Source organism: Melospiza georgiana, chromosome 1, assembly GCF_028018845.1.
Source record: "Melospiza georgiana isolate bMelGeo1 chromosome 1, bMelGeo1.pri, whole genome shotgun sequence".
Classification (NCBI taxonomy): Eukaryota; Metazoa; Chordata; class Aves; order Passeriformes; family Passerellidae; genus Melospiza; species Melospiza georgiana.
The window spans coordinates 69,753,623-69,769,421 of record NC_080430.1 but is presented as its reverse complement, the minus strand read 5'-3'; the positions used below and the strand labels follow the sequence as shown (position 1 = coordinate 69,769,421).

General features: G+C 44.3%; 1 protein-coding gene across 2 annotated transcripts in view; it reads right to left on the bottom strand.

The window, feature by feature from the left end:
- The window catches only part of F13A1 (coagulation factor XIII A chain), a 59,894-nt gene extending 45,230 nt beyond the window's left edge, over positions 1-14,664 (bottom strand). The window contains exons 1-3 of one of the 2 annotated variants that reach the window (XM_058025163.1): positions 14,256-14,664; positions 12,770-12,923; positions 7,068-7,256 (exon numbers count right to left, since the gene is read on the bottom strand). In XM_058025163.1, coding sequence (XP_057881146.1) covers positions 7,068-7,256; positions 12,770-12,917 — 337 coding nt within the window. In that variant the 5' untranslated portion in view covers positions 12,918-12,923; positions 14,256-14,664. The remainder of the gene's footprint in view (positions 1-7,067; positions 7,257-12,769; positions 12,924-14,255) is intronic. The other variant, XM_058025169.1, reaches the window with a different exon arrangement.
- Positions 14,665-15,799: the final 1,135 nt, after the last annotated feature.

The following is a 15,799-nucleotide window of genomic DNA, read 5'->3' as shown; positions in this document are numbered from 1 at the left end:
CTGCTGTTCTTTATGAGTGACTAACAGGAAACAGGGCTTGCTTGGTTCTATTCTCCTCCTTCTCCTTCTCTATCCTGTCCCTGGAAGCTCCTGACTACATGTAGTTTAATTTTCCCCTTGATCCCCAGTGGACATGCACACTGCTGTGTGTGTCTGTGTGTGTGTGTCTGTGTGTGTGTGTGTGTCTGTGTATTAAAATGCCAGGGCTGAATTAGTGCTGTGCTGCTGGCACAGATACTGGAGGGACCAGCAGGTGCTCTTGGATAGGTCCCGCACAACTGAGCTTTAGTTCCAGCAGGGAGGAAGGAAGATTTGGTAGCACAGAGATTAGAGATCTAGTGACCGTCACAGGGAATTTCGTTCCTCATGGAAGCGGGATACCTCAGAAGAGAAGGAGGCGAACAAAGCTGAATCTCAGTAGCCTTTGTCTTTTTAGCAACCCTCCTTGGAAGATTGGCTTTTCAAGAAGTCAAGTGACCTGTCTCTCTTTGGAGTTGTTAATTACACGCTAATTAACAATTTTCCTATAAGTTCATTTGTTTTATCTAGATACACTCTTTCTTATAAAGGGTAAAAAAATCTATCTCAGCACCATTTATGGAAGTATAATTACTGTGATAAATAAGTTTGAGCTGGAAGTCACCAGTGCAGCAGAGTAAGCCTTTTGATAGCAAGCAGCCTTGGAGATAGGTGTTAGCATATGAGATATATGACATGAAACACAGAGTAAAACAAATTAGAAAGACACAGGAGAGGTGCTCCCATAAAATTCCAAACAATCAAAAGAAGCAAGAAGAAGAAATATTTTTTTGTTAAAAACATTAGTCTCTAAATCACTAACATCTCATCTGGGTTCCTACCACCCTCAAATTCCATTGCCTTCAGAAGTGCTATATACAAACTTGGAAATGTAGTAAACACAAATATCTTGAAAGAAGTTTTCCTCATGGCTCCAGTTATGAATCCTCAGCATCTGGCCACTCTGTCCCAGCAGTGAATGTTTGTAGTACTTTACAATTGTAAAACACGCATCAAAGCCATGCACCTTAGCTAGTAAAACAACTAAAAAATACAGCCAGATTTTATGTGCCACTTGATGCTGCTGAAGCAGTGAAAAAGTCAGCCTAATAAAGACTAATTTGCATGAAATACTGCATTCATAGACCACCTCAAGGGACTCCCTCCTCTCTACTCCTCTGGGGCCCAGCTGGGAATTCCAGAGGGGAGGAAAAGAATACCCCAATGCCTTTGTTCAGAAAGTGGAGAGGTTTGTTTTTTGCTAAGAGCTGGCAAACAGGTCTCTTGTCTGCTGGGAGGCAATCTCTAGGAAATATGTTCTGCTGCTAATAAATTATTTTTTCTGTCATAAAATGAAACTCCAAGTTTAGACCATCAGGTGTTTTTGTATCTCTGCTCAAATTTTTGTACTTCTTTGTGAAATGAGGTTCTAATAAACTCACAGTCCTGAGTTACCTACCAACACAGTGTGTCCTCTAGACTGGTTAATTCTCTTGATAAAGGCAAGGAATCTCCTAAAACATGAAGATCCAAAGTTTTCCAAAGAGCAACTTTCACCCAGAGTAAGATTCAGCTCGACATCCCATCCCTAGTGCTGGGGGATATCTCATGTTCTAGCACCTCTGTTGGCTACAATCCGCCCTGACCCAACGCTGCTGAGCAGAATAGGTGACAGCAGAGGGAGAAATACTTCCCACTAAGGCAGAATAACTGCTTGACAAAATCATCAAAACCTCAATAATCCTGGAATCTTTCCTGGCCCAACTCTGCTGTGAAAACAGGGAAAGGTAGTGGACACTGTAGGACAGTATGAAGAGCTCCATAGATTCTGGTGTGCATATCCTGAACTGGACCTCTGGTTATTTAGTTGAACTCAGATATACCTCTGACTGTAAGTGGGAATTTGGTATCACCTAAATAAGCCATATGGGATCAGCTCTAACATCTTTATGTTCTTAGCTTCTTTGATGTGTTTATAACTATCCCCCTGGAACTGGCTTGGGAAGACTGTGGAAAAAGGAGCAGTAAGTCTCTCCTCTGATCTCAGGCCAGAAGCCAATGATTTATAGAAGCCTGAGGAGAGCATATGGACGGGTGGGTGGGTATCCACACATGCACACGTGTGGAAAGGTGACAGTAGCCTGGGGGACTGGAATTTACGGCCCTTCCAGAAGTGCGTCAATGAATAAAACGTTCATAATAACATTTAGGGCTAGACCAATATATATGGATTTATGAAGCCATTTAAGGAAAACACAAATAGACAGCAATTTATGAGGATGTGGGGAAAATACATCATTAGAGTCAGGATGCACCATATAAACTCATCAGCTCCTCAAGGATTTACAGCCACGTACTGGAAACTACTACTAAAAGCAAGATTGAAGGCTGTATAAGCCCATCTCATCATTCATCTGCTTTTCAGAGAAATCCCTGCCAGTGCAGCAGTGCCAGTGGAAACTTTGCAGCACCCACACCAAACTGGCTGTCCCAGGCTAAGCCTTGCATTATGGAAAATTAAGAGGAACACAAAATATCCCCATCACCACAAAGGTAGGAGTCAGGATAGATCAAGATGGGTGAGGAAATCCTTTGGCTCTTCTCGGTTCACTAAGGCTCCAAACTAACTGGAATTAATCCCACTGTGGGGAACTAGAAGTAAGCACAGCACCTGCACTTCTATTGTGGCTTTTTCAACACAACCCCAAACCAATAAAACAAGTTTCACCCAAGTGGTGATGCTCACCTTTCCTCTTGTAAAAGCCAGAGAGTAGATGGAAATGAAGGAAATATGTGGTGACAGAGCAGCTCTCAAACCATAGGTACTGTGGCAGGGCTGAGGTTCAGCACAAGAACTGGAATTACATCTAATTACTCTTTATAAGTGGATATTTTTCCATGTGGATTTTTTGGCACATTCATTGTGTTCCATACTTTGGCAGGCAACTGTGGTCCTAATTTAATAAAGGATTATGTGCAAAACTGAATTACAATAATTCACATGTTAGCATTTCAGTCAATTTCACCAGGGATGACTCTAAAGAAAACAGTCTGTTAAAGCAAGAACGACTTCAGTCATAAGGAACTATCATAGAAGAATGTCTGTAAAAGTGACTTCCAAGAGATTGGGGTGAACTATTTATATATTCCCATATATATATATACACACATAAACAAAAATATGTATATTTACACACACACATATATATATTTATTTATACAATTTAACCCCTGAATTCTGTGAAAATGGCATTTAAATGGACTGTGGATTAAGAAGGATTGTAACTAAAGATTGTTCTCTGAGCATTTCAGATCTTGTTTCACATGACAGAAAAAGCATTTGTTCCAGGTACCCTTGATTCATTATCAATTAGAAGGATTAAGCAGTCTCTACTTGCTTTACTTGCTTCATTAATCATCTTTTTAATGATGCAAAAGAAGAAAAAATAGGAGTGGAAAAAAAAAAAGAGAAAGGAAAGTAAATTTTAGGGAATAACGGAAATAGAATAGTTCTGTGCACACCCACAGGACCAATCCATTACAATTGTCACATTTTTCAGGATCAAAATTAGTCTTTAATGGATAAAAATTCTGTGATGGATTAATGTCAACTTGGGGAACTTTCTCAGAGCTGCGAACTAATAACTTCTGAACAGCTTTGCAGGCACTGTTGTACAAACAGCCTCCACTGTAGGCACAGCCCTGCCAAAGGAGACTTCAAGTTTTCCCAGATCCAATTGAATTCCCCGGGAATCAAGGCCAGCCATCCCTTACGAGAATAGAACCTTGAACCACTCAAAATATTCTGCAGTTCAGGACAGCCTGGTCCACATTGTTTGGGGAAACATCCACACTCTTGGAGATACTCAAAACCTGCTCATAGGGAAAGATCCAGAGATGCTGGAGAAGCTGGACCTGCTTTGACCTCTTAGAGATGAGACGTCCAGAGGCCTCTCCAATCGAGGTTATTCTATTCAACAGTTCTGCTGCACCATTTGAAATCTTCTATTCAGGCACACAGAGTGCTCCTTGCAAAGGTCATCTTACAACAACCTGCCAATATTTCTGTGTGTCCATCACTTTAATCTCCCAAGCTCAGCACATTCCTAGGAAGTATAATCCTTTCAGAACAAAAAGTTTCTGTGAGCTCAAGCTGCCTCTGCTGCAGGGCTGTTTTCTGAACCACTCCCTAGGGATAGCTTCTGCCTGACAGTACCAAAGGGCAGGATTCAGCTTCCCTGCCTTTGGTGTTCTTAAAGCCAGAGTCTGGTCTGTGAGAGAGAGTCAAGAGAGGAAGAAAAAAAATCCAGAAGAGAGTTCATCCCACTTTAAGACAGCAGGGTTAAACTCTGCTTGGAGGTGCCTGCCTCTCTCCCTTGCTCACAGGCAGCCTGGGCAAGAGCTTTTTGTCTGTATTCTGCTGTTCAGGCAGTACAAGAGGTGAGAGCCAGCTCTTCAGGAAGATAAACCAAAGAAAACTGGATGAAAATGGCCACAGCTCCCTCTGACAAAAGGTTTGAGAGCACAGCACTGAGACATTCAGCAGCCAGTTGTCTTTCCTAAGTAAGAGAAATTTCCTTTCTCTTCTCAGCATTAAAATTGGACTTGATACTAAAAGGAGAAATGGCAAGAGTCGGGCATATAATTTCTGAATTTTCCTTCTCTGCTGTGGACTGTGTTTGTTTTGCTTCCTGTTGCTAGCATCTGAGAACAAATATACTGCATTTTCACCACATGTTCACAAAGTGAAACATTTGCAGAGTGCTGAGTGTTGACTAGTTCCCAGAAGACGAGCTTGAACACCTCCCAGTTGAATCTCTGTGAGTTAAAGTCCTCACAACATGAGGGCAGTGGTGCTCACAGAAGCAAAGAAAAAACGGGAGGGCAATAGCGTTGAACCCTTTCTGGTATCTGCAGCCAGTTGTCAGCCACCACGCATGGACACCCACCCCATGTCACAGGAAGGACAGCAACAGTGAAGAAGAGGGAGGGGAATTCCACTACACACTGAGGGCTAGCTCCAAAGGAATCATTCAGAGCTGTGTTTATCCCCTGGCTCAGGCTCTATTAACCCCATTCCTACAATGGCTGAAGATGAGAGTATTTTTATCCATACTTAGGGATTCAAGTTACAAACCATGGATGGATGTGTTAGGAAAGAGCAACAGAAAAATAAGTGAATGTGTTCTCTTAAGTGGACTGTGCAATGTCAAAAGAAGTGTTAATTTTCTTCTTCCAATATAGAATATCTGATTAAAACAAATGCAAGCTGCACAGAGTGCAATAAAAAACAAATGTTCCATTTTCCACGTCTTCTTGATACAGCTGTTTGTTTTAAACATATAAAGATTAAGGGAACAATCTTGAATTTAATTAAATCCCAAAAGAACTAATGATATTTATGCATATTAAATTTTTAAAGGCACTTGTGGCTGTTCAGCCAATCATTCACTGGACTGTCATAACATGCCTCCCAACCCTAATTTAAATTAGAAAGAAGAGAGCCATGGAAAAAAAATGTTCAGCCAGTAACATTTTCACTGCACATATGTTTAAGAGATAAACGCCCATCTAGCTTGAGAAGGCAACAAATCTAATAAATGGTCACATCATCATAATTCAATGATGGAAAAGACTCAGCATTACAAATTTCAGATCTGCATCTCACAGGAAAGTAAATTAAAACATCAATTATAACCTATTTTAAAGACTTTATAAGGGCACCATTGATGTCTTAGCACAAAAACCCCCAGAACAATCTAGATGAAGCTGGGTGTTTCCCAGAGTTGTGTCGTAGGGACCAGAATTTGGTGGGGCCATCTTGGAGCATAGCAGGAAATCCTTTACCTTTTCTCCTTTTCAAGTGAGGTCCTGCCTTTCTCTAGTTCCATGCCTTCAATGAGTCAACAGGAACCTTAGGACCTGGGTCACTGATGAAGACTTCTCAGTGAGAGGAAAATAGCTCTCTCTCTCTCTTTCAGCAATAAATTAAGAAAGTCTCTAATATCATCCTGAGTAAGTGTCTCAGCACTGGTGGAGCCACACCTCAAATCCTGTGCTCAGTTCTGGAACACTCACTGCAACAAGGACATTGAGGTGCTGGAGCATGTCCAGCAGAAGAGCAACAGAGCTGGGGAAGGATCTGGAGCACAAGCCCAATGAGGAGTGGCTGAGGGAGTTTGGGGTGTTTAGCCTGCAGAAAAGGAGGCCCAGAGGAGACCTTATCACTCTCTACACTGCCTGAAAATGTAGCAAGGAGGGAGCTGGTCCCTTCTCACAGGTGACAAGCAATACAACAAGAGGAATAGTCTCAAGTTGTAGCAGGGGAGGTTTAGATTGGGTATTGGGGAAAATCTCTTCACTGAAGGGGTAGCCATGCATTGGAACAGACTGCCCAGGGAAGTGGTAGAATAACCACCCCTGCTTAGGTACACAGTTTGGTGGTAAACATGGCAGTGCTGGGCTAACATGTAGACTCAATGATCTTAGAGGTCTTTTATAACCTTAGTGATTCTATGATTCTGTTTCTGGTGCAAAATCACAGTCACTGAACTCTGTCTCTTGTTACTGAGTTGTTTGTAAATGCAGGCTGAAAAGTTGCAAGATTCTTCCGCCCAGTGTAACTTCCCCTGTTTATGCAATCATTATTTTGCTATCTCAATTCATACAGTCATCTCTCCTGCTTCAAACAACAGACTCTCTTCCCTACATCTCCTAAACACTGACAAAAGAGGTTTCCTGTTCCACCTACCTTTCAGCATTGCCATACAGCACTAACCAGACATAACTTTGGAAGCTCAAAAAAAGTACAGCTTACGAAACAGAAACTCCCAGATTTTGCTCCTTTTCTCTCACATGAAATTTTGCTGGTTTTCTCAAGAAAGGATTCAAACCCTGTTTAGAAAAACACTTCCTTGCCTATGGCTAAGCCTATTTTTATGGTTTATCAATCATAACAGGAAAAGACCCAGCCATGAATTTCTGCTGTTTTCCTGTTTATGAGAGACTATTGCTTTGCTGATAAGACACAGCCCTTGCCAGGCACTTACCCATCAAAAACTCCAGCCAGAATTGGTCTGACTGTGGCTGGTAGGGTCGGTTGAAGTCAATCTGGATTTGGAAAGCCTGTCCCCGACGCACAATCAGCTTGGGGTTGTAGTACTTGTCAGTGTGGTGCTCCTGCTTGTTGATCTCCTGAGGCTCCTTGAACATATAAATATCCACAACACGCAGGTAATCTGCAGAGACATGTAAATGAGCACAGGGGGAAGGAGTCAGCGTGCTGAAATGTCAATATTGGTATCAATGTTGTTAGAGGCCTTGTCCTCCCCTTCTCCAGGGAAGGAACACCGTGCAACAGGAACATGGTGGATCTGTCTGGGTTTACATGCTTCTGGCTGAGAAGAGGCTTATTGGCAGACACTTCTCTGTCCACCTGCCATTTTCACAGAGGCCAAAAGGCTTCTAGTGCATGGTGAGAGCAACCACAGAAAGAGCAGGTTGCTAGGTGTTGGAAAGTGAATGACCCCAAGGAGAGTCTGGACCCATCTTTCCATTGGCATTGGTTTTCTGCAAGTCTGGGCCTTGCTGTCACAAGTTTACCAGAGCAATCAGTGGGACTTGGACGGCTGAGGCTTCATGTCCCCCTTCTTGTAGTCCCCCATTTGTAAAATGCAAATTCAAAGGGGCTTTGGGACACTTAAATAGGTTGTTTGCAAAATGCTACCAGTGCTGAGAGCTGAAAAGCCTGATTTTGCGTTCAGCTGAGAGCTTGGATTGCCTGTATTAGATAAGGTTTGGGTGTACTGCATGTGTCTTGTCTCAGCTTCTCAGTACACCTCCACTGCTATTAGTGTCTCCTTATGAAAACTAAATATAACATTACAGCATATAATTACAGCATAGTTACAGGCAAGCAGCAGTAGGTATCTATAACACACACAGACAAAGCTTTACTCCCTTCAGATTCAGGCTGTATGAAGTATTATAGCAAGCTATAAGTAGTTTGTTCAGCAAATGACCAGTGTGGGGTGTCACTGGGATAGCCACAGGCACTCACAGTCACCATAAGCCTCATGACTGTACCACACCACAAATCTGCACAACTGGAGTCTTCTCACACTATGAGAAACCACATGAAAATGAACTGGACATTGTTCTTTCGCCTGCATGCTAGGGACATAATCATGAAACCTCTGCCAGGAGGAGCAGGACCATTACAACTCACCACCAGGAGAGAGGCAGCAGAGTAAAGCCAGATTTGCAGCTCTCAGCTTGTCTTTCCAGGTGCTGACAGTTAGAAACAAGCTAATTCCTGCATTTTATACTGAGAGTGGCAGAGCCAAACTCATGCTCTGGCAAAAAGAGCTGCACATTTACAGCAGCTGGTGGAGCTGTGTGTATTTCTGATGGTGGCTAATTTGGCTTTCTACTAAGCAGACTGAGGGCAAGAATGATGTGCTCAGTAACTGAGTTGGACATTCAAGTCTGAAGGCTGAATGTGGCCCCTTTCACAGAAGCTCAGCACAATTGTTTGATTTGCCAGTTCTGGACAGGCAGCAGAGCCCTGCAGGCAGCAGCCTCCCTGGATAGGAAGCAAGGTCCTTCTCCAGCTCCAGCCTGGGCTCTGGGCAATAGCTAATAAGAGACAGGGGAATAATGGCAATGGGAGTAGGTCCCACTCCTGCTTGCATCATCCCTCAGATCCCTATCCATGTCCTTTAGGAAACAGAAGGAAAGTAATATGCCTGAGGACACGGCATGATAAGGAACCATTAATGGAAAAGCCCTGCATAACTGAACCCAAAACCATCTGCCTCCTGCTAACCCTAACCTGCAAAAAGGCTAGAATACTCTGTTCAATCCTGAGTGAGGTTTAGAGTCCCATGATAGTGTTATTGTTATTCTCTGCTCAATTCACCAGGCTTCTGGAGTAACTTCTGTAAAAATCCATGCTGATTTTAGCACTGGCTGAGATTACAGAGATGTCTGTATGAAACATTTTTGCCCAGAAGTCGTTCCCATTGCCCCTCTGTGAAGTAGGGCATGTCTTCACCTCCTTCCTTGCAAAACTTAGCAGTCCTCTTTCAAAAATGCTGACAAAACTCACAATTGAATTACATGAGGCAAGAATTTTCTGTACAGGGGTAAAGTAGGGACAGGGGAGAATCTCTCTTCTTATATCTTTCTAACCCCTGTGGGCCAAAAGCACTACATTTAAAAGCTGTGTATTTTGGGGTTCTGTGAATATCAATAAGAAACTGGCTCAGCTTCTCCCTCATTCCAAGGATGCACATAAACAGAGCTGAGGGTTTGTTTTGTTTTCATCTGGTGTTTTGCAATAAAACAGGAGATGGGGGCAATAGTGACCCCACCCTTCCTCTTCAAGAAACTGCAAAGTTAAGCCACCCTGGGCTTTCAGTTCAGTATTTGCTTCATTTTATCACAGGACTTTACACAGCTCCTGTCAGAACACAGCCATCCACATCTGCAAAAAACACATTTTGTTTTTAGACTCAGTGTTAAAATGTATGTGCAGCTTGCCAGATGAAGACAACCCATGGTTGAGCCTGTGCTAATTACAGTAATGGTAATTACAAAGAGCAAAACATGAGCAGGGTAATGGGATGTGCTAGGACCAGCACCAGGGTGTGATCCAAAGGAAAGCTCCAGGCGATGCTCAGCTGTGAGGGACAGGTGGCAAGTCGAGACCTCCTTTGAAGTCAGGTACACTTGAGGGTTTGCTTGTAGCCTGGTCTATTGTTCAGTTTGCTGCATGAGAGGCAACAGTGTGATGCCTTCTTAAAGCCTGTTAAGCTTGCAGGGCAATAAATGAACACAAAGTTGAGCAGTTTTTCAAATAAAAAGAATAGCCTCCAAACATCAGGTTTCCTCAAACAACCAGAGAGGGAGGACTTTGAATTACTACAAAAAATGGCGTGAATTTCCAAAGGAAGTGCCCATCACTCTGCTAGCAGGGAAAGCACAAACGCCTGGCGACTCACCGGACTCTGCAAGGGTGAGCGGGATGACAGGGCTGCGTCCTCCCACCCAGCCCACTCACGACACACTGTGGTGAGATGAGCTGGCCGGGACGAGCACGGGATGTTCCCGGAGCCACAGGCTTCCTGCTGAAGAAGGGCTCCGTCCCCATCGTGAGCATCTCCTGCCGCAGCTCCAGCAGCAGGCAGCGCGCTGACCGCGCTGGGGACGCAGCCGGCGCCGCGCTCGCCCCGGCTGTGATTCAGCGCAGCCGAAGTGGGTGTCAGCAGAGAGCGAGGCAAGCTCAGGGTCTTACCTCATCCGAGAGTAGTAGCTAAAATAGGTCAAGTGAATCACACCCTAAAAATGCTCTGTTTCTCTCTGTTGGCTGTCAAGGGAAACGAGGGTGACTAGCTCAGCTGTAGACTCCTACACTGCACAGATCAAGGGCAGAATTCTGTTAAATTTAGGCATCTAAATGATGTGAGCCTGCTATGTAACAAGTTATTACGGCCAGCTGATGGCTGGTTGCTGCAGCCAGTGGAGCTGAGAGAAGGATACAGATCACCATGGAACTGACATCCATTGACTCTCCGGACAGCCTGTGCCCTCACCTCCACTCACCGGATGGCTCTGTGTTGACTACAATCTGACACAGGTGAAGACACAGGTGTTTAGATGTTTATATCAGGTGTCCAAAGGCTAGAAAACACCTCCATTGTAACAGCAGAGATAAAAGCATTTGCATGCTTTTTTTTCAGTGTGTTATGGCAATGAAATCTGGAAACCACCACAGAAAAATCTGGACAGCCCAGAAGTGTAGGGGTGTGGAGGAGAAGGGGAAGGTGTCCCAAGCAGCTCTCTGCCAGGATGTGCTCCCAGCTCTAGGGCCTCATTGCACTGTGCTGCTCCTGCTCTGCCCATGGACAACCATTTGATCCCCCAAGCACAACACTGAGAGCGCTCTGGGGCAAGCCCAGCTCCTGAATGTCAGGTCAAGCTCCATGGGGCAAGAAACATTTAACATGCTGTGACAGGTGACTTAAGCACCCTGCCCCAAGCAGTATGTCCAGAGACCACACTTGTATCAGCTGGTGCCACAGGCTTAGATCACAGCTGATGTGCACCAAAACAGAAACACTGCTGCAGTCCCTTCAGGGACCCCTCAGGTCACCCCTTGCGTATTTTGGCTACAGGCATTGGAGAGAATTGCACAGCAGAGGTGATGCAGCTGTACAAAGAGTTCTGCTGTAATGCACAGATTTATTTTTCAGCCATACCAGTCCCACAGCCAGGTTTACCCAATGGCCACAAACTCTTGCTTTGGATAAGGGATGTTCTTCTCAACAAGAGCATCACCTTAAGGACATGTTGGGCTCCAGCCTCAACTCACTTGACCCAACATTCCTAAGTTTCCACTGTGTTTCTGAAAAGCAGGAGGCTGCCGCCCACAGGCACCACACTTCATTCAGAGCCTGATGTGAAGCACATCAAAAAGCAACAGGAATCTTTCTCTTGGTACTGGTGGGCTTTAGCTACAGGCTGCATTCCTTCTAAGGTATCCCACAGTAATACATCTCCAGTTTCTGTGAGAGGTTTGGGTTTGAAACTGTGTCTAGCTGGGACCTGCGCTGCATTGCGTTTGACAATTTAAACACACACAGTTGCCCCACAGCTACAGTGTTGTCAGAATTAGGTTCAAGCAAAATTTCTGCAGTCTTAACATGCCAGTTGGTTTGCTCAGGCATTTTTTTAAAAATAAATGCTTCGAAAGGAAATGTGTGTGTATCAAGATGGGGGTAGGGAGGGGTGTGTGGGGAGGGGAGTGTGGTTAAGGCACATGATTAGGATTACAGAAATAATGCTTTGCTACTTGTCACTTAAAATCTCTTTGCCTGTTTCCCAATGTGTGAAATTCAGTAATTAATTCTTGTCCACATTTATTAAGCACTCCTTCAACTCTGGATGAAAAGTCCCCTATGAGCATTAAGTAGTATTACATCCAGCTACCCTGAGCTGCCACATTCAACAACTTCTGCTGTTCAATTCAAATAGGCAAAAAATTTAACATAATTTCATTAATGAGACATTCAGAATTTAAACCTGTTTTCTTTTAAAACAGATCTTGCATATTTTTTATTTCTGGCTGACTCCAAAGAGCCAACACTGGGAACATACTTTCATTTGTCTATTCTCTATCATGATATTGTTTTGTTTCCCCAGCCAAAAGATTGAAACATTCTTCACAGGAGAATAAAAAATCATATGGGTACATCTTTTAGTCTCATGTTATTTTTTGTGACTGAAATGAACATATATAGCAAAAGTTTTCCCTGCCAGACAACATTTTTCAGCAGCTTCACAGGCAGATTAAGGCCATATAAATGAAACAGGTCATTAAGAGAACAGACTCCTTCTGGCCCTACACTCCAATGCTGCTACAGACATGCCTGAAGCCAGTAGGTTCTTAAGTGATTCTGTGATTGTGATCAAACTGGAAAAAACCCATTCTTGCCTTTTTTTAAGCAGTCCCACAGTTCAAGCTGATAAGTGATCACCCAGCTTCTTTACTCCTCACTTTCCGTACCCATAACCCATGCCAACACTTCCATACACACAGGTGGTTTCAGTAAATTTTCCCATGAACAGCAAGAAAAACTGTCTGAATTGGAAATATGTAAGGAAAAAGTGGTTTGGGTTTAGTTCACAGACCTGTGCTAAGAGTATGGAAGTTGTAAAAATAGATTTACAGCTTAATTGTACACTGTACCTCTGGGATTAAATCCTCTGGGTATCACTCCAAAAGCTTCCATCTCAGGAACCTCATTTTCTTCATCATTGGAGTAGTTTGGTGGGATGGCTCTTCTCCCATTCAAAGGAAGTTTATTCTCCTCGTTGGTGCTCGTTGTTTCAGACATCCTCTGCTAAAAAAAGTTGTAATAGCATGAAAGAGAGAGCTCAAGGAAAAAGCAAACATGAGCTAGCATGGCACGTGCAAGATGGGAGAAGCCAAAAGCAATGTGGGGTGCCAGTGAGCTACACATTTTTAGACTTACATAAATAAAAACTGAGAGGCAGAAAACATCAGTCTAATGATAAGTACAGCACTCTAAGGATTGGAAGGCATTTTGTGTTCATCAAAACACATGAATAAGAGAAGAAGGAGGGGGCGGGAGAAGGAGAGGGAAGTCTAACACAGAAGTATTTGTCTAGGAGAAGCAGGGCACTAAAAACATTAGGAAGTTTCAGGTAAAAGAACTGGAAAATCTTTCACTCTCTCATTCCTCCATAAAAGCACCATTGAATCCAAAATAGCAAATTATATTTTCAGAAAGTGCATCACACACTACCTCTCCCTAATAAAAATGACATTATAAGTCATACTGCAATCAAGCCAAATATTACAGCCTGCAACAGCCCATGGATAAAGTGGAGAACTGTATTTTTGTCCCTATGCACAGAAACACCCAATATCTACAGAGCTAACTCCTGCACCCAGACAATCCACTTTTGAGAAAAAGAGGGGGAGGGGGGAAGAGAGAAGGGGGTAAAGGGGAATAAAGGAAAAGAAAAAAGCTCTTATCCACTTATTTCTTTCCCACTAATGTCCTTAAGGGAAATCTTAGATGTAGGCTGATCAGAGACTTCTTTTTGAGCTACTGAAAACTGCTTTCACATCTATTTCAGTGTAAGCATGTAGCAGTGAAAAAGCCATGCAGCCCTTCTAAGAAAATATTAATGACTGAGAAGAAAACTTCTTCCCAAAGCCCCTGAAAACAGCAATTTAAAACGTAGCAATTATTTAATAGAAGTAAGCTCTAAAAGGAAGTTTTTTTCAGTTATCAAGGGTACCTTCTTTTCAGATAGTCTTTTTTTTCCCTTCTCCCTTGCAGAATTTCTGCAGTGCAATAGAAGCAGGGAAAATGTTGGGGGCTTTTAAATAATCTCTGTATATCCTCCTCCTTCCTGTTGCAATAGGACAATGCTGAAAGGGTTGCCAAGCCCTCCCAGCGCCACCTCGGATGATCTGCCACCACAGCTGGCATGTCTTTTCTTCCTCCCTCCCCTCCCAGCCTTTCTTACCCCAACTCTGCTCACCAGGAGCATTTCAGGGTGTTTGTGCTAAGGAAACAACTTGGCCATTGAAGTTTCAGTTCTTTTTGAGACCAAGAAGGAGTACTTATGGCACAAGCGCATATGAAATGGGAGACTGGAGGGGATTTTCTGAGGCACACAGTCTAAGAAGCCATGCTTACCCCCTTGCCAGACTTTGGTGGTGTCTCTGCCTCAGGGAGCCTGTGATGCAGCTTCAGGTGCTGGTTTTCAGGAGTCCTCCCAGGCAGACACAGTGATGGTATCCCTGCTAGGTCCTCACAGCAGTCCTTTCAGAGGGCTGTAGGACACATGAACTGGAGAGTTCATTGGCAGTCCAGCTTTTTCTAGAGACCTTGTGCTGTCCAGGACAATGAAGGTGTTTTGTACCACACAGCTATATTTGGGTCAAATGACCTTCAGCTCTTGCCCATGCTGAAATGTGCATCACTGGACAGGTCTGGGGCTGCACCTTGTGGGAGCTTTTTAGCTTCGTGTTGACTTTCTTCAGTTTCATCGAGCTTTAAGGCAACTGGAGACACTGTGACACCTCCTCTGTCAGACATAACTCAAGAGGCCAGTGGAGTTACATGGAGAAAAAGCAATGCACAGGTAAGAATTCAAGCCTGTGTTCTGCCAGCTGCTCCTGTTTGGCAGTAGAGGTAGAAACCACCTACTGAGAACATGCATGGGCAGTGGAGAGCCCCTCTTGCACACATGGCACTCACCAAGGGCACTCACTCGCCTCTGCATCTGCAGGGCAGATGAAGAAACAAGGAGACACAGTGAAGACAACTCTACTGTCTTTCAGGCAGTTGTGACTTCCAGCCCCACAGCACCAGAGAATTCTCAAACCTCCAATGGCTAAACACCACTGAAATCAAGCCAGGGGGCAGAAAAGGAGAGAACACCTCCCATGGGAAGCAGCAAGTAAATCATCTGGAAGACAGGACTCCTATCCTACCTCCCTGGGGATTTCCCAGCCACAGCATGGTAGTTCCACAGAGGTCAGGACACATGCAAAGTGTGAGTCAGAGATCCGAGCTGGGCACCTGGAAGCAGCATGACTGCACCAGTAGGTGGGATAAGGAGCTTGCTAGGTCTGGCTGCCAAGGCACAGCATGGGGCTGCAGCAGTTTTGGGGGCAGACTGGTTACCTGCACACAAGTGTTGCACTGTGCTTTCTCACAGCTGAAGGGTAGGAGAAGACTGCTGAACACTGTTTGGCTTGCAGCACAGAAAGCCACCTGGCTGGAGGACTCCCCTTCCCCTGTCCTGCTCCCCCAGGAGTGCAAGCACCCTGAGGGGACAGATCTGATCCCATCACACACATCCTGAGCTGTAATTGCCATTGACTTGGTTTTGCACAGATGGGCCCCGTGGTAACCATCTGGAGGGCAAGCAGCACCCCTGGCACTGGGGAGCACAATGAGCTTTCTGGGGGAGGAGGCAGGTTGCCAATTTTCTTGCCTTTTTTTTTTCTTTTTCTTTCCCCCTTGCATCCACATTTCTATGTGGCGTGTTGTGCTTTGTGCCTCTCTCTCCCACTTCCAGCCAGCACTTCAGTTCCCAAAATTACAGCTGCTGTGATGATGTTACAAAAACTGATATAAATATTGCCTCGGTGCCATGCCTGCTGGAGGCCTGCAACACAAACAAGAAACACCGTCTCCCAAGGAAGTCATGTGCTTCCCCAAGTGGCTGCAGT